The sequence below is a fragment of the Limulus polyphemus genome, unplaced genomic scaffold, assembly GCF_000517525.1.
Source record: "Limulus polyphemus unplaced genomic scaffold, Limulus_polyphemus-2.1.2 Scaffold165, whole genome shotgun sequence".
Lineage (NCBI taxonomy): Eukaryota > Metazoa > Arthropoda > Merostomata > Xiphosura > Limulidae > Limulus > Limulus polyphemus.
The window spans coordinates 789,818-814,336 of record NW_013665775.1 but is presented as its reverse complement, the minus strand read 5'-3'; the positions used below and the strand labels follow the sequence as shown (position 1 = coordinate 814,336).

The 24,519-nt window shown below is 34.6% G+C and overlaps 1 protein-coding gene across 1 annotated transcript in view; it reads left to right on the top strand.

Annotated features, from left to right (window-relative positions):
- LOC106477433 (G1/S-specific cyclin-D2-like) overlaps positions 1 to 20,240 on the top strand; it is a 30,847-nt gene extending 10,607 nt beyond the window's left edge. Inside the window, exons 3-5 of the mRNA XM_022381462.1 lie at positions 557 to 713; positions 13,971 to 14,116; positions 17,421 to 20,240. Coding sequence (XP_022237170.1) covers positions 557 to 713; positions 13,971 to 14,116; positions 17,421 to 17,600 — 483 coding nt within the window. The 3' untranslated portion in view covers positions 17,601 to 20,240. The remainder of the gene's footprint in view (positions 1 to 556; positions 714 to 13,970; positions 14,117 to 17,420) is intronic.
- The last annotated feature ends 4,279 nt before the right edge of the window (positions 20,241 to 24,519 follow it).

The window sequence follows — 24,519 nt, the reverse complement described above, 5'->3', positions numbered from 1 at the left end:
TCTTGGTGAAGGTGATACAACATAATATTAGGTGGGAATCATGGCGACCAGTCGGTGTTTTATTCAATAGTGTGATTCTAATGTTTAATATATTTCTTATGAAGTTTCCTTTTGAAATTATTAAGCCCTCTGCTGCAGTTTTGGTGGATTTTTTTTGGGTGGGGGGTCGGTAATTTAGCAAGAAAGACTGTATTTAACGTTTATCAAACTGTAGAACATGGAAAGAAATTCAAGTAAAGTTTTTTTCTCATTTCGTTTCTGTTGAACAGAAGCTGAAATTTGAAAAACGTTTTCGGGTTATACGGGGGGGATGGGCATTTTGTTGTTTATTCTAACTATATTACTTTCATGCTAGGCACGAGCAGCGTTATTTGTTAACTTACAAATATGAGACAAAATTTTCTTAATTCTTTCTTTTATAACAAATCGTGCCTAAATTGTGTTAAGCCTTAATTTGGATGAAAATGAATTTTGCAAAATAACATTGTTAATTCATCTGTTGTAATATTGTAGAAAAAATATAGAAAGTTTTTAAAGTGAAAATCGTTTATTTCAGAACTGGGAACTTCTTGTGCTGAGTAGGCTAAAATGGGATATTTCTGCAGTTGTACCCAATGATTTCATAGAACCGATTTTTCAAAGGCTTTCTCTCGCTAGAGGGTCTGAAGTAGCAAGAAACCACGCTGAAACTTTCATTGATCTGTGCTGTATAGGTAAGTCCTCTACATTTTTGTCTTTTGTGGGAAGTGTTGTAAATCTATTTAAGTGAAAAACGTATCAGTAATAAAAAACATATTTTTTTATTTGAATTTAGAACAAAATTAAATCAGGACAATGTTTCTAATTTCTGCAGATACTTTTAATTGTGGTCCTGATTAATTTTATATATTGAGTTTGCATTTAGAAATAATTTTCTCTTTTTCAGTATTTTTTTAACATTTGTGTACATAATTTTTCTCTAAAGTATAAATAGCTTTTATCAGTTTTTTTCGGCCAGATAACATATTCATAAATACTCGTTATATTATTGATTAATTGTATTATAATTGTGAAGAAATAACCTCCTAATGTTATATTACGTAATGCCTAATATTTAATATAACGCTACAAATGGAGTTTCGCTACCAATGTTTCAGTGTTCAATTTCCCACTAAAACAAAAGGTAGATGTGCATGTGAGATTACGGCTGTAATGAAAATATCCATTTTATGATATTATTTTTTTTCTTCTGTTTACTATATATGGTTTGCGGATAGTGCGTTTTTAATTTGGTAACTTAATTATTTTCTGCTTCGAAAGATATTTTTTAGCGCTCATTAAAAGGATGGACATACTTTTTGAACAAGTTTTAATTAATTAAAAATTTTCCAGCTCTGACTGACTAGTTTTAGTGAGTTGTTGAAACTTCAACTTTTGGATTAATATATTGATTATTTTTATTTTGTATGAATTATAGGCTTATTTCTATTAAGAAGTAGATATAAGAGAGAACCTTGGCAAAAATACGATTGTGTCATTAATTTTGGGTGTTTTTTTTTCTGCACTTCAGTGTCATAAATAGGCTTAGCAAAATTCCATCCAAATCCTGGTTCTTCATATTTATTGCTAGTAGTGCGTGATTCTAACCTGCTGGTTTATTGTTAAGAAGTGATATTTCATATGATTATTATTTTGCTGCCATAATTGTAAAACGCTTTATATTGTAATGTAGATATATTCCTGGTAATTTGATTGATGTATTATAAAATCTCCCCAATAAGCATTACAATAGTTAATAATTACCGAAGTTGACGGAGGTTGTTTTCACCCCAGTGTGTGTTAGCAATATTTCTAGAAAACGGCTGAATGAATCTGGACGAAAGTTGGAATACATTTGGACTATGACCCAACTTAGAAGTGATTAGTTTTTGGAGGGTTAAGGTAAAAAGTCAAGGTCACGAAAATCCAAAAAATTCCTATCTGTTCACATGGGGACCGATTTTTCATATTCTTTTTGCTCTATAACTCGGTATGCGTTCTACTGAGTGCCCTCTAGTTGTTGAATGTGATTATAATTTTTACTTGGTATACAAGAGAATAATGGCCCTAGAATGTTCTGTTACTTTCCATATAATGATATTGCCAAAATTTCTCAACTGAACACGTTGTTAATTAATATTAAAATTATAAAAGTAATTTGGTTAACAACATAACATAGTGGTTGAATAATCTGTAATAGACTTCTGATAAGCTGTTGTTCTACTAATACACTTGTTAAAATAACGTCTGGCTATGTGTTCGAAGTTTCGGCTCCTTGTGGTTGCACCTCCCAATTGCTTAACAGTATGTCTGAAGGCTTATGATACTACAAACCGGGTTTCAATACCCATGGTGGGCATGGCACAGATAGCCCACTGTGTAGCTTTGCGCTTAACAACAAGCAAAACAAGCCTTGTGGTTGCGTTCTATAATTTGAGTAAGCCTATTACGCTGCCTTTTAATTTAATAAATAAGTGAATGTAAAATAAACTTTATTTTATATGTAACTTAACATTAAGTATAAGAAATTCAATTGTTTGAAACTTAGCCTAAATATTAATGGGCTAACGAGACGAATTTAACGGATTTTGTTTATTGAGAAGCGAAAAACAACAATTTGTGCGATTTTACACTGTTCTGATTTAAGAGCTAATTAAACTGCTAAACTGTTCATAACTGTCAAGAAAAAAGAAAAATGTTGGAGACGTTCACTGACAGTGTAGCAAGGTATGTTATTATTACTATTATAATAAATCACGAAAGTTTTTTTTTAAATAGCTATCAGAATAGCTTTGTACTGAAAGCAGTGATAGATCGACTTGAATGAAAACTTTCATTCCTTACTAATTGCCACCGGCCTTCTCCCATTTTCAAAACCTACCTAAGAGGAATGAGATTAAAGACGACACACCGAATCTCGATGAAGTGAAAATAAATGGGTTCGTGTTTTAATAAAAGGTTTTAGTCGCATCACCATTGAAGGCTACGATTCGCTGTTGACGTGCAATCTTTCAAACACCTGTTATATTCGAATCTGTTCTCTTGTATTCTTCTCGGGCAAACTTGTAACTTTAAGAGGTTCCCAAGTGGCGAGTTAAAAAGTGAACAAGGAGCGTAGCGTGTCTCCTCACTCTTACAGGCAGGAAAAAATTACCGCGGGAAAAATGTGCTGAGGTCTCCAGATAAAAATCAAACCGAAATCCTCAACAGTCATTTACGTATTCGAAATGCCAACATTTGAAATAAACTATTTTTATTTCTCAGTGTAGCTATGCTACCCATTTCTTATGAAGCATCATTTATAGTTAGAACAGGATGAGTACATGAACAGACTCCTGACTGGCTCTTCAAAGTTAAACCATTTGAAAAGTACTCACTTTGTCTTTGCCTATGTGTGTGTTTTCGTACAGGAAATGATGTTAAATGTTGTAACTTGTTGGTCTTCAAACGGATTTTGGTTTTAAGAAAATAATTCTTGTTTCGATAGCTTTAGGATTCATATTATTTCAAAACGAATTTAGTCATAGTATTGACGCTTATTTTTTATGCACTGTGTCTACCTAAAGATTAGATGAGGGGACCGAAACGTCATCCAACTATAGATTTGAGATTGATATAATACAGAAGAGATTCGATTTTCAGTAATAATGTTTCCAAATTAATATTATATCTTGTAATGAGTGAGATAAATGATACAGATAGGAGCGGAAGTCTTAAAAAAACAACTGCTTGTGGGGTGGTGGCTGTGCTATTCATATGTTACTGTCACTCATATCTTCCCTGTTTTTGTGTGGCTATGAAACAAGGGCAGAGATGGGGTTCGTGCATGACAGAGCACACAGTTGCAACGATCTCGCACACGAGTTCATCCAGAACAACCCTCTTTGCGAAGGAAATATATTTCATTTCTTCTGAAATGTAGCCTTTTTTCCCCTCTGCAAACTCAAATCATAGATAGTTAGAAAAAATGCTCCATGGTTTGTGACGCTGGAAAGCGGTGCTTTGATGTTAAAATACTTGTGTGATTGCTCACCTTGACAGTGTGTACAGGCTACGCCTCTACGAAGAAAACGTCTGAGAAAAAAAAACTTTCTTGTTACATATCATAACAGGAATTCATATCTTAAGTAGACAGTCTTTTACCCAAAACGCTGAATGGACAGAAAGTAGCCTCAAGAAGAACTTAATACCGGAAATGTCTTTGATAATAACACGTTAAAATAGATGAACAAAGAATGCTGCACTTAATATTTTGGTTTATTGTAGAGGTCGTAACAGGATATAGATATTTCTTGTATTCTCAGCCAAAACTGGAGTTACTGGATCAAACAGGTAAATTAAGAATCTTTCAAAACAAGTGTTTCAAAGAACTTGATTGCATAGTGCGAAATAATCGGACTTATTCAACTAGAAATGAGAGAGGTAGAGATTGGACGCACATGTTTCACTAGGATAAAAGAAAAACTTCTTCATGGACAAAGTCAACAGGTAAATTTAGCATATAAAAGTATTTTCACAATGACACTGGAATGAAAACTGGTAACTGAACTTGATGAGAGCGAATTTGATCCAAGAGCTTTACAGGATAAGTGCAAAAGAAAAATCTGCCCCAAGAACTATTTTTTTTTAATGTTAGATTCATCAGAATGTCATGTTACAGGGTAAACCCCATTAAAAGAAAAGGGAAATCAGAGTTCTGACTTCTACCTCCACATTCAACCAAAATTCCGGACAACCATCCGAAACGGTATCGATGATCTATCCAGATAGCAAGTCAGGTGTGAAATTAGACAGCCTAGGTTAAACTATGCTGCGAAAAGATTAGCGGAATTCAAGGTTGTACCCCACTTGTTTGTCGAGAACATGTGGGTTAACCCCTAAGTTTGAATAGAAATACTGCTGTAACGTTTTTTATTCGAATACGAATGCAAAGTTCAATCCACTGAATGACAACCAAAACATTTTTTTTTCTTCGACTACAAGATCTATAACATGTGCAAAATTTCATGTGTCTAACGGTGGGCCTAAATCTACAAATAAATGTCCCAATAATAAATGTATCACTGTAACAGATCCACAAGTTATTCAAGAAATTCAACTTGCTCTCGCTTAACTCGAATTTTTATATTGTCAAACCATAATACGAACTTTCAATAAAATTGCAGATTAAAGAGCCACGCGCTCGTCACGCGACGTGAAAACTCCCCTGGTGAAAGAGCAATGCTAATGTCTAAATGAAAAACGCAGCTCATAGTAATGCATTCATATTTTATCTTATGAAAGTTTGTGATATTTGCATTATTAAAGTCTATCATGCTTGTTTGTAAGCGAAGTTATAAAAAGAAACGTCAAAGCGAGTCTCTTTCTATTAGGTTTATGTATGATACAGACAGTAGTGTTGTAAGAAATGTTAAGGTGTTTTTATCTATTTTTCCGTTGAAATACTCGATCTCTTCTTTCGAATATTTGGGTGTTAATATGGACAAGCTACTTACACTAAAAATATATAACAAAATGTAGAAACAAATTCTACAAAAATGAAAATTACCAGAACTATTTTCTGTCAAAATGATAGCAATTTGGCAACTTTTTTTTTAAAAAATGTAAAGTTACATAATGGAGTATTTGCACCTTGCCCTCCCTTTCCGCGAGGAAGCAAACCTCGGATTTTTGCGTTGTAAGTCCGTTGACTTGCAGTTGATTAGTTTAATGACTCGTATCGCTAAAATCCTAGGTTCGATTCCTCGTGGGTAACACAACGGATAGCCGAATGTGGCTTTGTTGTAAAACAAACTTACCGCTGACCCACCGGGGACCAGAATGAGAGACTTGGAAAGTTTGTTTTCGTTACCAGTTTCTATCATCCATGAATTGGTTTATAGCTGAAATTTGTATGTGGATCCCTCGAACAAAGCAGAATGTACGTTTTTAAAATATTCCCCTTTGTTCACAAAATGTTACGAGAGCTCGCACAATCCTTTATATGTAGCATCACATTACCATAGTAAAAGGAAGTAAAGTAGAAACGTTTCTCAACAATTCAATAAAATTATCTACTTTTTCAGCAGATAAGGTATTCATGTGAAAACTTTATATAATTAGCTGCTCGTTATGATAATTTCAGTTAAGTCGGCCAAGTTCTACGTACGTTTTTAGTATTTTTCTTCTACTGTTTTTCAGGTAAATACTGAGCATTGTTACGCTATAACTTTGTTACCGTTGGATGCAAAATATAGAGGCATCATTTGTTTGACCCTACATGCAACAGAATTCTTTTTATACTGGTGTTAACTTCAGGGCAGTCCTACAGATCACGAATATACTCGTGTGTTGGCAAAAACCTTGCACTAAATTAGGTGAATGTCTTCGTTTTACGTGTCCCTGACATTTTAAGAGAATATTGGAAGTTGAATGAAAACGAAAAGAGTCGATGAACTAAGGTTTGGACTTCGAAGAAACAACCAACGTGTGCGAGTGAGTTTTCTCAAGGTCTGTTTTATTTGTGCTAGCCTGTTTCACTGCTTTTAATGACTTCTATGAAATTCCGTCCCCATGTGTGTGTACCCCTGGTTACTAGACTCGATGTGTACATACAGAGTAATTGATATGAAACGCCTGAATGGTCATGTGACCATTTGTCGTAAGTTCATCAGGGTAAGAAAAACTTGGTATAGGTATTGCAGTAAATTATACTATATATCATCTAACCGATTTCGTTCAGACATGACAAAAAAAAAAAGTATGAACCGGAGGCATTCTTTGTGCGATAATTTGGGTTGTCAAAATATTGTAATATTGTGTATCATAACGTGAGTGGTATATGTTAGTTTTACAATTAAATATATCAGCTAAAACAGCAAACAAAAATAGACGGCTCCTTTTTTCTTCTTTTCTCGTGAAATGTATTAACATCTACCATCTAAATTCTAGCAGCGTTGATGTAAAATTATTCTCCAGAAAAAAGTTTACAGGACCAATAAAATATGTTAAGAAGAGAGTTAAAGATAAATTGAATTTATCAGTGGATGTCAAGGTTAAGTCGTTTACCAGAGGTCGCAGATGGATGCAATAAGATATGGGGGGAGCACCAACATATCCCCTTTAGCAGTTTGAATTTTACCGCTGATTTCATAATTGGATATCTACACATTTGATCAATTAACAGAGGCCTTGTTGTGACTCAACAGTATTTTGTTGTTGTGATTCAACAGTACTCCAGTAACTGAGTGAAACAACAACCAGTGATGAATAGCCAGACTCCAACATCGAATTTTTCCGGGGCGTTAAACACAAGTTTGTTTTGGTTGAGCTACTGTATTGGAATCATTATCCCTAGGTGCTTTCCCGTTTTCATGACATCTCAAGATTTGTAATATGGTATAGTTTCATTCGATGAAAACGATGCTTTGAAAATATAATCAAATATATAGAATACGTAGACCCATGCTTTAAAGCGTAAGAGATAAAGTTACGCTCCGTCTCCCAATTCTTAAAGAGCATAATTTTTTACATATACCAGACACCAGGAATGTCTGTTTCCCACCTGTTACTATGTAGACACTTTGTCAAAGTTTACGATTACCCCACTTCTTTTAATCCATCGTCAGGTTCTGTCGGAACACTTGTATTTTTTCCATCCGATTGACTTACCATGCACAGTTATTTGGTAGTTTCATAACAAACGCAGAGAAAGTAATACAAAAAAGTCACTTTTTTTTTGTGAAGGCCATATTTTTTTTAGGGCATGTAGCTGCTGATTTCGAGATAAAAATAACAGGCTTGGTTAGTAACCGTTTACTCTCTCCTTCATTAAAAAAACAAAATATTGACTGGCGGGCTCTTAAGATTATCTTACAAATAAGTGGCCCCCTACAGTCAAACCGAAGAACTGGAATGTGAGTGGAAATGTAGCTTATATATGGGTGCTTGCTTACATAAAGGGATGTTTGGTAACTTTTATCTTTATTGTTATACACATTGCTGAGGTTCATTTTACAGATAACTTGTGTATAGTTCACTATTGTGATGTGATTCAGAAGACAAACGCAACATTGTATATCCAAAGTTTCTAGCGAAATTAACACCAGAATTGAGATATTTTAGCAATCACTTTGTTAAAATGTTGCTGTAAACAGCGTTAATATTTCTCTGGTAAAAAGTAGTTCAAAAGTTGGTAATGTTTACTAAACTGCATTTCTTCTAGTCTATCACTTCGAAATTGGGGACGGCTGGAACATATAGCCCTCGTGTAGCTTCGCGCGAAAAAATCAGCGTTAAAATGTTCAACGTAAATTTGGAAGAACTAATTACTGACCGTACTAGCGCAGGTAGCCCTCATGTAGCTTAGCTTTACGCGAAATTCAAAAACAGACAAACGAACAATACTGACCGTACTGATAATTAAGTTTGAGGATCGAATTTTGCTTGTACCTATCTGTAGATTGCCATTTACTCTCTCTGTTCGTGTAATCTGAAGTACTGCTTTTCTTCACAGAAGTCGCATTTTGTACATTAATTTATAATAGTGATCAGTCAGTTATATTTTGTACATTAATGTACAATAGTGATCAGTCAGTTATATGCAATAACCTAGGAAACTTAACAATGTCACCATAGCAACATGTTAGGTTGAAGCATGTGCTTGGTTGTACAGGTTCTATTGGATCTAAAGACGATACCGTATGTGGGTTGCAGCCGATTACTTTCCCAGGCCCTCACACGTTGCTCTGCGGGTCCCTGGAATGGTGGAGAAGGGTCACGCCCGGCGGTTTATCTTTAGACCCACAGCTTGTGAAACTTGATCACATGAAGGTGATCTTAGACTGGCACATGTGTACACTCACTGTACGGTTTTGTCAATACACTGGTTTTACTCCCTTGGAGAGTGCAAGCGTCTGTGACACACGCATTACCGCGTGTATATTTGTTATCTGTACTTGAATGTACAGCTATGTTGGTATTAGTCTGATAGTTTTATTTTATAATAACCGCTAGATGGCGCAAAATGTTTATCTGATTCTCAGTGTAATGAACACTAGATGAATGTTTTTAGCTCCCTGTATTTTCTTTCTCTTGTATTATATAGTAAGCCTATTACGAAGTTGTTTTTTTTCTGTGTTCTACTTGATTTTGTGCTGTAATGTAGACCTTGTGTGTTCTTGAATTTGTATTGTAATGTAAACCCCGTGCAGGTCATGCAGGTTCACTTAGTAAGAGGTAGTAATAAATATATTTACTATAGTGTTTAAGTTACAAGTATTTTGGGATTTAAAATTACTTTATAGGTCCATTACAATTTTTCAACTGATAACATGGAGTTCAAAAGTTGAAACTATTTCAAATAAGTATATGGGGCTTAGAAGCTGTAGAAGAAAAAGCAAGGATAAACCAACACTATGCTACGTAAGTTAATCCTGACATACTGACTTTCTGAGCCTAAGAATCCCCCCCTTCGGTGACTCATTTGTAGGTTTGAGTACTTAAAAAAAAAATCGTGGTTCAATACCAGTGGTGGGAAGAGCACGGATAGCCCATTACATAGCTTTGCGCTTAACAACAAACAAACCAGCTTAAGAATAATTGTACTGAATATCGAGTTATTAAGTCTAACTCGACAATACTGTATTATTATTCAATCCTGAACTTTTTTATTCATATTCCCTTAAAATACATTTTAAGTTAGCGATAAGAAAAAGTGACGAGTGTATTTAACGAAGAATAAACACTGAAGTTAAAGGGGAAAACATTGAATATATAAATTAAAGATCTGTTACTTAGTTCTATTAGTGCTGAAATGTGTCCTCAATGGTTCTAAACTTAATTAAGACATCAATTCATTCAGTGCTGGGAAATAAAAAACGAATAAAACAGTCCGTCCTTTTTTTCGATTGGATTAACCAATGAAATCAAAACATACCTTTTTTTTCGATTGGATTAACCAATGAAATCAAAACATACAATTGATTTGTTCATATATAACTAGTACTTCTAGCACCAGAAGTTTTATGATTGATTAATTTTTGAATTCTTATATTTCTACGTTTGTACATGGTATGGATATTTTGTTTACAAATTATGATTATAAGTTGTATAACTAATAGTGCAGAAATAGGAAAACCGCGAAGTCAAGTCAGTCACGTGCTTTGCGGTGGCACGCTGTACACAGTTTGGCCTGGCCTGAGACTTTTTATACACCTGTAGTGGATTTTGCCATAGGTGGTTTTGTGTGATGTTGACGTTCGTTAGCGCCTATGTATTTATTTTCTTTTTACAGGGAAATTACCGAAGATAAGACCTGAAAACACACGCATACACACAACACTTAGTGTGAACGAAGAAAAAATACTTTGATAGAGATGTTTCTTTATAATGAAGATTAAGTTATCATTTCTTAAATATGTAGAAAATTGAAAAAGCGTTATTGTATGTGCAGAACCACAGAACTTGTGCATTAAATAATTAAATGAAATAAAAAAATAATTAAAATCACACGTCGTATTAATGGCCTGAAATTTTATGTTGTTATAATTTATAAGGTGTGTTATCGTTTTTTACAGACGTAATAATTTATTGGTATTTTCAACTTCAACAGCACCGTATACAATACATTGGTTAAGATTCGGGCATTGCTGACCAAAGGGAAGGAAACGAGTCAGCGGCATTAGCCGCCTACACAACTATTTTTAATCGAATGCTGGATTGACTGTCACTGTTATAAGGCCCACGCATCTGGAAATGCGTAGCATGTTCGGCAGCATCGCGACATGAATCTTGAAACTTCTAATCCGCAGTCCGGCACGCTAACCTCCAGGCTACGCCCCGACGAATAAATGATGGATACAGAAAAATAATATTTGATTCCACTTAACGCGAAATGTTTACATCAATAAATACAGTATATGTTGGTTCTAGTTGGCTGCTTATGTGCTCATTCTATATTCACCACTTGTCACTGAGTTATACAGGTTTCGGGGATTTCCAAACCTCATCAGTAACCCTAGACAAGGGCAAATCCACGCAGATGCACCTTTACACAACTTTTTAGAATTTTTAGATGCATCCATTATGACTGTTTCCAAAAAATTCACGTACTTGTAGCTGCTATGTTTCCATGATGTTGATTGACTGACTTGTAACAGGCATGTTTACAGGTGGTTTGTGCACTTGAAACAACAGAATTTCAATATTGTTTAATCCATTTGGAGCTATATCTGCAAATTATTGACGAACTCGAAGCGGTCAAGTTTACGGTATCATGACACACTTATAACGGATTAGTATGTTGGTGCACTTATTATAGTGGGCCGGGCGTGGACCAATAGTTATAGGTATCCTGACTGTGAATTTGAAGATTCACTATTCGCGATCTGTTGACGCAAAAAAAGTTCTCTCTGCACTGTAAGTCTGTTGGTGCGCCTTAAGACTGACGTTAAATCCCACTATTCGAGGAGACAAAAATAGTTCAAGCGTTGGCGATAGAGTTCTTTAACAAGCTGCCTCCCCCCTCTGTTAAAAATTGGTGGTGGATATAATCAGATAGCTCTTTTTTTAGATTTGTGCGAAATTTGGAAACAAACGAAGCGCTTATTCCAGCCAGTATTCATATTGTTTATAAGGCCCGGCATGGCCAGGTGGTTAGGGCGCTCGACTCGCAATCTGAGGGTCGCGGGTTCGAATCCCCTTCCCACCAAACATGCTCGCCCTTTCAGCCGTGGGGGCGTTATAATGTGACGGTCAATCCCACTATTCGTTGGTAAAAGAGTAGCCCAAGAGTTGGCAGTGGGTGGTGATGAATAGCTGCCTTCCCTCTAGTCTTACACTGCTAAATTAGGGACGGCTAGCGCAGATAGCCCTCGTGTAGCTTTGCGCGAAATTCAAAACATACAAACATATTGTTTATACACTTATGGCCGTCAAATATCGTGATTGTCGACCCATTCATGGAAGTCTAGTTTCTAGCATGTCGTTGCACTCATAGAAGTTAGGTTTCCAGTCTGTTGCCTACCATTGTAGCCCCGTTAGATTTCCAGGTTGCTTATGCATTTATAACGTCTCAGTTTCTAGGTTACCGAAGCAATTGTGACGACAAGCTCTCTATGGTCTGGTGTATTTAATTTTTAAGAATTACGCCCCCCCCCCAGGAGGCTCAGTTATAATCTCGCGGGCTTATAACACTAAAATTCGGGTGTGGATCCCTGCGATGGGCAAAACACAAATAGCCTATTGTAAATGTAAGCTTAACAACAAACATACAATTTTCTGTATAAATGCAGGTCACATGTGTAATGTTTGTTTGCTGTTAAGCCCAAAGCTACATAATTTGTTATCTTTACTCTGCCTACCACGAGTATCGAAACCCGATTTTTAGCGTTGCTGGTGAAACGAAGCATATTATCACAAAGGATTATTTTTTCGTACTAGCACTTTATTTCACCGATAAATAATTTAATTCGATAACTTCACAGAATGCTGTTTCTCACATGTACATCAAACAACAGGTAAATGAGAAGATTTCCAGAAGGTCGTTTGGACACAAAAATATTTCGTTAAGGTTTTGGATAACATTAGAAAAAAAAGACGATTTGAAAATAATGTTCTGCAATAAACATTAATTTAGTAAAATATATTTTACGTTTAAGGATAAATTCTCCAAACGTTTCTCAAGGATAAACCGCGTTCCATTTCTGAATTAGGGATAACATGCCCTGAAATTGCATGTTTCCCAGCGTATCGAATACGTTTTAGGCTTACTTTTAGTTTAACTTTTTTGTTATTCAGATATAATTATACAGTGTATATACATGACCTGATGTATCTTTTTTAACTTAAAGTCAGTACAATCGTAGGAGTTTTTGAATAAAATCAAAACGGCTAGGCAGTTATCAAGAATATTTGTCTGAGTAATGCTGTTTCATCTTTATTGTTGTGGAGTCTTGTAAAATATACTGGTATTTGAACATTTAACACGCGCAATGCAATCTCGTACCTCACCTTTTGAATTAATAGTCCGGTAGGGGGCGCTTCAAATTTCCAAAAGCTAAACATGCAAAGAAAAGGAGCCTACATTCTTTTATTCTTTGCATCAAATATTATGGGCACCCATTGTGGACAGCGGCAGCTTCGAACTATTCATATTCACGAACTTCATTCCATTTTCAAGCGCATGAAAGAATCGTGAAACAATCGCCCAAAACTGCACATTCACTTAATAGAGGGCGTGGGAAAGAAAGTAAATCACGTACAAGCCAGACTCCCTGCAGGTAACTTTGGATGAGACACGTAAAGAAATAAAAACGCCCATCGCATTTTTTTTTTCCATGAAGAATTTGTGCCGTAATATAGTTATTGTTAAATCCATGGGTCAACACTGCTTGTTGAGAAAGTTTGTTAACAAGGGAAGTAATTATGAAGAGTGTAAGAAGTACCGACATCATAAGCATAAGTAATTTTTTTCTTTTTAACTGCGTGGTCGTAATTTCTAAGAGTAATAAATATGTTTAGAAGATCGGGCCACATTATAGAACTATATATTTAATAAATGTAAATTGAAAATAAACTTACTGATTTGGACTTCTTTATTCTTAAATAATGCGCGTTCGGGTATCTAATCAGAAGGATACACTTATTTTTGATTATCGCTAACGTTTCGAAATGGATCCAGGTTGGGTCACATACTATAGTTTTGTTGTTTATTTATTATTGAATTTTCCTTTTCTTTATTCTACGGAACTTTGTCAAAAATGCATATTTTGGGACCAGAATCATGTAATAAGTCAAAACATTTTAGCAAAAAATAACGCTGTTTTTGTTCATGTACTCTGTTATTTTTGTATATATGCTCGTAATTTAAAACATGATCGACGGCACTATTCTGAGCATTAATTGTACCTGAAATGTACGTAATATGATGTCCTACTGTGATATTTATCATTGATTTTTTTCTCCTCTACCAGACTTCAAATTCTCCATGTATCCACCCTCAATGATAGCAGCGGCTAGTTTTGGGGCAGCGGTACAAGGCTTGCTATGGGTAGACAAACAATGGTCTTCTCAGAAGGAGCTGTTGACGAGGCTACACCAAATATTGGGCATTGAAGTGGTAATACTTGCTGTTTAATGCATGTGTGTGTGTGTGTGTATGTGTATCCATTTTAAATACACAATGAGAGAGTAAATACGTGGCAAAATAATCGTATTAATATTTCTTTCTTGTGCAACGTTTTGAACAAATTATGGCTGTCTGGTCTGCACAAAAGTGTTCTCTCGTAACGTTGCACATTTAGATTATTTTGATGAGATGAATTTTTCCGCCTATTTATTCTCTAATAGTTATCATATTACATTTATTAATGCTAATTTTATAATTTAAATACGTAAATATAGTTAAGTTAGGGATAAAATTTATGATATGCACAGTTTAGTTACCATAAATATTCCGTATGATATTGTGAGTGGTAGTAGAACTCTGTTATTTCTTGACCAAACAAAATGGTGATACCATGACATCGTGTTCCACTTCCCGCATTATTTAAATCATTTGAATCGAGTAAATCATATAAAATTGTAAACATAATAGTTCGTATTGAAACTGTTATCTTGGTGTTGTTGAAACAGTTGTAGTTTAAGGGTTTGGAAGTTTGTGATGGTTTGATGGTAGTGGAACAGCTCTAATATGTGATACTGCTGCCAGTGTAGCAGCTCTAGTATGTAATACTGCTGCTAGTGGAGCAGCTCTAGTATGTGATGCTGCTGCCAGTGGAGCAGCTCTAGTTTGATACGTGCAATAACAAGAACCCGTTTCCATAGTTTTCTTTTAGTTTGAGACAGAAAAATCAGATTTCGTCATGGGTGGTAAGTACAGACAAAAGAGGGTGTTTGATGGAGGGGGACACCCAAACCCAATGCATTGCAGCCTGAGAAATGATAGAGGAATATGACGCACTTTATAAACGCTTGCATACCGTTGCCGTGTTTGTTCGCTTGGATAATACTTCTCTACTTCCGAACTTTCATGTTTTTTGCTCGTTAAGGCAAAGCTACACAGATACGGGAATGGAGAAGGAAGTCTGTAGTGGGAGGCCTAATGACACGTTTTATTCATTACCCACTGCTCCTTGACAAAGAAACTGGAAAGGGCCGGGAATATGCCCCACCCAGATTTTGAGTTGGGGGTCACAGACCAAAATAGTACACCTTCACGGCATGCAGGATAACTGTCATCATTCGAAACATTAGCGGGAAGACGGACTGTTTCGGCAGCTTTAAAGCTTACTACAGACTTTCTTCTTATTCAGATTCCTTTCTCATTCCCAGTAAAGTTTTCTGCCCTGTTTTCTTTTATCCGTGGCTACCAACTGATTTAGTGTGTCTTGCTGGGCCTTGATTCCATCTTGTTGTCCTTGGACACCATTTAACTGAAATCTTCCACGTGTTTACTACCGCTTATATACAACCAGTATTTCACTTTGTTCTAATGACGTCCTGAGAAAACAAATGCATCCCTTCTTTCTTTACCATAAAACTGATTATTTTTTACCTCATTCTTGTATTTAATAAACAACAAACTATTCAACATTTACTGCTTTCAATTTAGTTTGTTCTTTACAACTCGTAACACTAAATTAGTTATTAATAATAATAAACCTTTCTAATACCTAACCTCTGTTATATTCAATAGTTTATCAAAGATAAATTGTCAGAGAAAGATGGTGAAAAAATTGTCTATTAGAGTAAACCATTACACGTTGGGTGTTTATAAATTTGGAGTTTTCAAATAGTTTATAACTCCGGCGAGATGACATTGAGAAGTTTGACAATTGTTACAATATTAGTAACATTGGTTAAAGAAGAGATACTGTTATCCATAAAACTCCAACCATTTCTTTTTGTGTTTTGTTTTATGTCGCTATCAGGAGCCTACATACTTGTCTAACTTATTTCTTAAGTGAGCCTCCTACGTTTTGCCGTTTCGAAAGGAAACCAAGCCTAAGCGACGAGTGTGTCCTTTGTGGTAAATTTAATCGGCATTCTTCCATGATCAAAGTTCCTTGGCCAAATCAGGCAGAATGGCATTGTGTGGAATTCATGGAAGCAGGAAACAGGCGGGTGGTACGATTATTTCTCCCTCCCTTTGTTTCTCGGGGATTTAGTTATGAGTAAACATAACTTGGTGGAGCTGTGAATGTAAGGTACTACATGTCAAATAACATTTTCCCAAGAACTGCTTATTTGGAAATTAATGCTTCTTGGTGGTTAATTACTAACCATTTTATTTCTTAAATATATAATGGCTAATTTTAGAAATGAAATTCTAAATACGAAAAATTGAAAATTTGGTTGTTACTGATTTCTTGAAAATATTTATTAGGTAAAAGAATATATTAAAACCTACTTGTTTTAAAAGATATTTTTTTTATAATTGAAGTAACGATTTTATTTACAAGTAAAAACGAAAGGCGCTTTACATTACGTTTGCATATATCGATAACAGCGAGGGAACCTAAATTGTTGCTGTATGATATTGCATACTTTTAGTAAACCGGCGCGTTAACGTAGCTTCAGATTAATAACTGGATTATTTCTTAGGTCTGATCGATGTAAGTAATATTCTCTGTTCAGACGTTATGGATAAGATTTTAAAGTAAACCCCCTAAAAACATAACTATCACGTTATCTATCAGTATTTACGAAAGATGCAAGTAATAGTGGACTAATTTTAATGAACCCTTAAACACCGTGTACCCAGGATTTTTCTAAAGTTTCATGATTTTGTTATCCTGTGACGAGTAGAACATAGATACTTGTTAGGGCAGATAGTCTTTTAACTGTGGTTCTCAGCGACTCTTAGCTCCCATCCTTGGTATAAAACATTAATTCTCAGTGACTCTTAGCTACCATCCTTGGTGTAAAACGTTGGTTCTCAGCGACTCTTAGCTACCATCCTTGGTATAAAACATTAATTCTCAGTGACTCTTAGCTACCATCCTTGTAAAACGTTCGAATCTGAAGGTGAAAACATAAATATGTGCATAGGATTTGAACAGAACAGGATTCTCTATCATCAGTGCAGAAAGCTTAGAAAATCTTGCAGTATAAAAGCACTCAGGTTTTAAAGTACTTATGATTATATGTTTTAATACATTTTAATAAACTGTATAAAATCAGATTGCGCGTATGTTGTACATAGTTTCTTTGGAAATAATATTACCGTTATCGTCCGTGATTTTTTTAAATATTAATCACATTAGGTTTTGTTATGTTATATATCTTTGTTTAACACTGGAATGACCTAACAAGTAGGAAGGTATGAAGAGTTTTGCTTATGTGCTTTACACTGGCAATATTTCTGACTTGTGTGATGAACATTAAACAATATTTGTATCGTTTCTTGTTTTTCTTTATAGGATTGTCTTCGGCTCTGCCTGGAACAAATCGAGGAAATGCTAAATTTAAACTTAACCTCAACACAAGTTGCCCAAGTGGTGCCCTCTTCCGTGAAAAACTCGAACAAATTAGTAAGTGTGGAGGATCTTGAAAACATTAAATCAGTTACTCCAACCGACATTCAAGATGTTCATTTCTAAGATATTCTTTTGGGGCTTCGTGCTGTCATAGACTACCTTTTGATCGTAGTGCCCTTTATACCTATCAATATACTGAATCCTAGTCAGAGTGCGTATATTTTTGGGAAAAGAGAAGTGACAATGGAGCCTCATTGATTCTTCGGATTATTATTATGGCCCATTAATTGATTCTGTTCTACTAGAGCTTTCAGAAGCGCTTCCATAACTGCTGCCATATTTATGTTTTGGGGGAAATGCCTGTAATGAACTCAATCAGGTTACAGGCATGTATAGTGAAACATTCCAAGAGTATATATATTCTTTGCTGCAAAACAAAAAGAAATTAGAGCTTTCTTTTTTACAGATTCGGGTCTCAATTAGTTATTATGAGTGAAGCAAGACTGCAATGAAACCAATGTGAAAAAGGAGAGGACAGACTGAAATTGTGTACACGTGTAACTACAATGAAAATTGAATTAAACTGAATAACATCAAGAATGCTGTTCATGAATTCGTGCAAACAGTCCAAACAATGTACCACTGCTCTATGCTCTTTGTGGTTTTACATTTTGTGTTGAAATTTGTGATAATACTGTGCTATAGGTTTTTGTTATTATCGGTACTTAAACTTTGGAAAGTTGTGTAGTTCTTCACCTTGTGGTCACTGATTTCGGAGGCCGAAGTTTGTTCCCCGTTTTGTTTTCACATGTTAATGGAAAGCTAAATATTGTCATTAATTACGTGATTTCGTATGTTTCCACATAAATTCTTTTAAGTCATTTTTGTAAACGAACCTTTTCAAATGTTTAATGTCATATAAACTTTTTTCAAGACGTATTATTCATTTAGTATTTTAACTTGGATATTCACATACATTAAACTTAAAAAATTCATGTTCCTCAAGAACGTTGATTTTTTTATGCCACAATAACGCATCACCAGAAACTATCGTTTTTGTGTCCTTTTTTTTCTTCTTATCCACGCCTTACCTTTTTCAAATACTTGTCTTAAACTTAATTCAGTCTGTTATCATGTCTTTCTGAAGGACAAAAAAAATCATCAAACTTAACTTTGCCTGAAGTTGTTTTTCTCTAGTACGAATGATGTTAAGTGAGCCTTAAAAAAAACTAGTTTCATTTGTGTGTGCGTGTAAAAACGAGATTAACCATTTTAGAGAGTTTTTGATTTTAAGGTCGCATTCTTAGCGTTACAAAAGCACGAGATGTTTACTGACATGAAGTGAGTATTGTAAAGATAATTTTCAAAATGAAATTAATATAGTTTATGCTTAAATTCTTAATGTTACAGATTTACCTAGAATGACTTACGCTAGCCACTGTTTTTAATCTACCAATTTCTGTCGATTTTATGCTATGAAAGATATGCTGTGCATGCTTTGAAAAAGTTTGTACGTGTCATATCCACTTTTGTTATGAACCCTTTCGCAGACCAAAAACTTAGTTTTGTTTACCAGTCATTGAATAAAGCAATAATTTATTAGCTTTAGTTTTATAATGAAGAAGTTCAGATATTACTTAAAAGTTTGTGACATTGTAGTTTTTTCCATCTTCCTAATACTTCACTAGAATAGTTTTATTTTGGTAGTTCTCTCACTTCCATAAGTCTTAGAATTGTAACTTTATGTTGAGTTGTACACATACGTAGATGACAACCTTTCTCCTAACTACACAGTTTTAGACAAAAAAATACGTGTGCACTTTCGAAAACTTGCCTTAAAGAGCAACAAAAAAACATCCGTGTTTTAATGCTTTAAATACTTAAAAATTTAGAAAAATGATATTTACCCTGTTTTAAAGCAAATAATAATACAGAACCAAAGAAAGGTTCAAATACAATGTGGAACACACTTTAATTTTTACATTAATTTTTACTATAGGATCTTTACTACAATAAACAATATCATATCGCTGAAAGATTGGGAAAAGAAAATCATGGGTTAGAGTTACTGTTTTTGAATGTTGAATATATTTTATTTGATTACTAAACGTAGTGGCTATGTGATGAGCATTAAATAACATGTATAAAAAGACATTCGTAAAGTTGATAATTTCACTTTTGTTTTACAATATCTTTTCTTTTTGTGGCATTTGATTTGTATGAATTAGGCTACATACAATGGTCGAAGTCTTTTAATACTTAGGAGAGTTTGGATTTAAACATTTTAATTAACGTAGGTGAATACGTACCTCATGGAAACGCGTTTCTCAGGAATTTATAAGCTAATGAGCAACATACTAACGTTATCTTTGAATGACCCTTGTTTTATATGTTTTGTTTTACATATTAATTGTTTGTTTTTAAAATCTCCAACTTTGGGTTACCTTTTCTTGTGGTTTATACATAGTACTTATTCTGATGTATATCACGTAGAATATAATTGCAACGTTACATATCATGAGAAAGGTTTCATGAGGGGGGGGGAGAAATTACGATATTTACATAGAAAAATATTCGACTATAATAATGTATCCAACTCGGATTTATGTTATGTTTTTTTTTGTTTTTTTCATATGCTTACTATATAATTTGAAGAAGTATGATGGTCTCTTGGTTTGCCGTGTAAGATGTTATATGCGGTCCTACGTTCTGTTTTGGTTGGTTGGTTTGCACACAGAGTTAAATAAAACTGCTTTTTTAAGACATTGTCTCTGTTCTGAATTTCAACAAATCATGTTCACCTTAGCAGTTTTACTCACGATCCGAATAATAAAAGTTTATTTTCTTATTTTAAATTAATTTCTATTAATCTCAGTTCGTGTATCTCACCTGATGTCTGAAAAATCGGATGAAACGTTGTGATTAAATAAACAAAAATGTTCCTCCGTACATCGATAAAAACATGTCCGAAATTTAAAAAATATATATTTCTAACTTTCATTTCCTTTATTTATTGTCCCATCAATAAATATCGGGTTATTTAATAGTAATTATTCTAAAATAGTTAATATAATCGTACGATTTCCTACTAAAACTAATACGGGTCCGGTCATGGTCGATGGTTAGCATGTTGGACTACGGTTTAAGGGTCAGTGATTTGAGAATTGATACCGCTAAACGAGAAGTGCATATTCGGCTGTGAGTGTGTAACAAAAGTGGCTGTCAGTCCCTTTTTTAGTTTTGTAGAGTATTGTGGTAGAAGGTGCTGCTGACTCGCTGCCTTTTCTCTGGTGAGTAGTTTAAAATTAGGCACAAATTCTAGTAGGTTTATGACCAAGCATTTATAAAATGACGTTCAGGTTGAATTTCTTGAATAAATGCTACTCGCGATCGGAGGATTTTACCCATTTCGAGATGGCCCGAAGCTTATGATTGCGCTTGAAGTCGGTGAAGACAGGCACATATGTAATATAGGAGGAGGGAGGGGGGTACATGAATTATTACTTATTGGTCATTTATGTCCGCAAGCGCTTCACGTATGTTGCAACTTCCTGAGCTTATTGTTCTTCAAAAAAATTTTTTTTTATAGTTTCCCATTGTTGCAGAGCATGTACATTGAAACAGAAAAAACGCGTGTTGTCTTGGGAACGGCACAATGAAATGTTTTTGATATTTTGCTCGTGAAAACGCCTCCTTGCAACTATATGAAGGAATAGACAAAATAATTATACAAATAGGCCTCACAAACCATTTTGTAAAAAGCTCGTGACAAGTAAGCAACAGGAATGAATCGCGGTCTCGTATGGCACATATCGTCAATATTTCTCACAGCAACAAAAATAGGATAACTATTGTAACTTAACTATTTTCTTGTAGTTTATAAACACAGTACCCAATAAATTAAAAACAAAAAGTTAAAAATGTTAATTTCATTCACTTAAAACTTTATCAAATACGGGTTAAGTTATTTAATCTAGCCAACACCAGTGAATGATATAATTATATATCCATGCATAAACAACTTAAAACTTTATCAAATACGGGTTAAGTTATTTAATCTAGCCAACGCTAGTGAATGATATAATTATATATATATCCATGCATAAACAACTTAAAACTTTATCAAATACGGGTTAAGTTATTTAATCTAGCCAACGCTAGTGAATGATATAATTATATATCCATGCATAAACAACTTAAAACTTTATCAAATACGGGTTAAGTTATTTAATCTAGCCAACGCTAGTGAATGATATAATTATATATATATCCATGCATAAACAACTTATGTTTAATTGAATGGTTCACCAATGTTTTTTTTTTAATTTCATATATTAAATAATTTTAAGTTTTATTAGATACTAGCACAATGCTACATAATAGGTTAGATGTGCTCTGCCAACTGTAGGTGTCGAAACCCAATGTGCATTTTAGTGTATAAACCTTAAGACTTATTGCTGAGCTACCAAGGGACAACATTTAAAGGTGATATAACAAATACTATTAAATCCCCGACATGTCTTCAGGGTTATTAGAATTGAAATCTGCATTAACTATATTAAAAAAAACATTTCAAATGCAATCACTTTCCCTAAAAGTTAAAAAGTGACATAAAAAAACAGACAATCATATATGAAAAAATTATTTTAGCTTTATTTATAAGTCAAAGCTTTTAAACATAAAGAATCCCATGTACAGATTAAAAATGGTTAGACTATAAGCGATTCCTTTGCATGCGAAAAAAATTAAATTCAGATATAAAGTCTCAATTAGAATTTTTATTTTCTATAGATGTAACGCCCATCGAGGGCCCTAGTGGGTCAGCGATAAATGTGTGGAGTTACAACATTAACATCTAGGGTTCGATCCCTGTAATGAACAGAGCGCATACAGCCTATTGTATAGCTTTGCGCTAAAAACAAATATCAAGTCGAGACGGAAAACAAAGTGTCTTCGAAAGCGCTAAATCAAGACTTGAAAGCGTTTAACATCCATAAATAAAACAAATCTTATGGATTAGTAAATACATAATAATTTAAACTAACAGTCTATTGAATACTAAATAGCTGGTTCTAATGTGCATAAAGCATATATATAAGATTTATTTGACAAACTGAAAATGAGCAACCATACATTAAGAAATTTTTGCTACCAATTCTATAAGTGCTGCCATCTACATCTTGCCGTTGTACTCACCAAAGTCATTTAAATTCAGGAATAAAAAGATTAATCAATCAAATTTATTCAAAGTATTACCATTTCGTTTCAAATTTATATTGCACATAAACTTTCACAGTTCTTTAATTAATAGATCATTAAAGAATAAATTCACAACTCTCGAAGAAGCATGTAACATTTTTATGCTTTTAAATACCTAACAAATACCACTGTGTTGTTATATACGTACTAAATTTTTTCTTAAAAACAGTATTTCATCACGTTTAACAATATTTGAAATAATAAATATTTTCATTTCCTTTTAAGAAGTAGTCAAAAATCGCGTAAAGAGTAGAGTGAATGTTTTCTAGTTCCAAAGAAACTCGTCCAATTCTATGCGTGTAAAAGCTTTTGTAACATTCTAAGCATCAGTCTGTCATTTAGAAAAATTGCTTCCAGAAATTTAGTTTTATACTACCTGGACTACTCGTCCTCTGGACTGAAGTTGTGTAAATTCATGATTAACGAAAGGTTATCTTAGGACCTGAAAAGATGCTTCCCTTATATGAAATTGTAAAAAACACAAAAACGCCCGTAAAAACTGGAAAACACGAAATGTGAAACCGCAACTCTCCGAATGGACCCAACAAACCTTCATAACAAATTTGGTGATGATCCATCAACAGAGGGCGAAATAGTTACATGGACATACAACATATAGATTATAAACCTATATTATGACTCATGCCACATTTCGCTTTAACATTTACTAATTAATAAATACAACAAACAACTTGTTTCTTCCCACGAACGGACGATATTGGGTTTGGATTTGTTTTGAATTTCGCGCAAAGCTACTACGAGGGCTATCTGCGCTAGCCGTTCCTAATTTAGCAGTGTAAGACTAAATGGAAGGCAGCTAGTCATCTCCACCCACCGTCAACTCTTCGGCTACTCTTTTACCAACGAATAGTGGGATTGACTGTAACCTTATAACGCCCCCACGGCTAAAAGAGCGAGCATGTTTGGTTGGACGGGGATTCGAAACCGCGACCAGCAGATTACGAATGAAGCGCCCTAACCTCCCAGCCATGCCCACTGGAAAGGCTGTCTTTAGTCTTACAAGTCTGTTGCTATGAGGTTCACATGCCAGGCCCGTTATTGTATAATAGAAACACAGAAATATATGGGTGGTTGTCAGGCTTCTCTCTACGTAGTAATTGCAATTAGACTGAAATGGTCGATTTTTGCCTTAAATTATTATATACTGAATAATATTTATAGGAATTGTGAAACAATGTCATACAACATTATGAGGCGACCCTTGAAACTGGCCAAGCGCGGCTAGTGGTTAGTGTGCCGGACTCTGAATCCGCGGGGGCCAAGGTTCGCGTATCGTTGTTGCAAACTTGCAATCTTCATAATGGTACGTTAAAATAGCGAAGGTCAAATTCTACTATTCGATTAGAGTAGCACAAGAGTGGCAGTAGGTGCTACTACTAGCTACTTTTCTACTAGTCCCTTGATGCGCAAACTGTGGGACGTGACCCCCAACTATGACTGTAGAAACATACAGGTTTCACCTGAAGGTAAAAATAAAGAAGCTTTAAGAACTACGATACAAATATTAGTGCTATTAAGTAATATAGCAATAATAATTAACATGGGAAAATGACTGGGGGTAGTGTGTGTAACAAAACGCATGTTTAGACTCTAGAAAGGTGAGTGCTATAAAAACGTTTGCGCAACACTGTACTAGTCTATCAGTTCAAAATTAGTGACAGCTACTGAGACTGTATTAGTCTATCAGTTCAAAATTAAGGACGTCTACTCAGACTGTATTAGTCTATCAGTTCAAAATTAAGGACGTCTACTCAGACTGTAT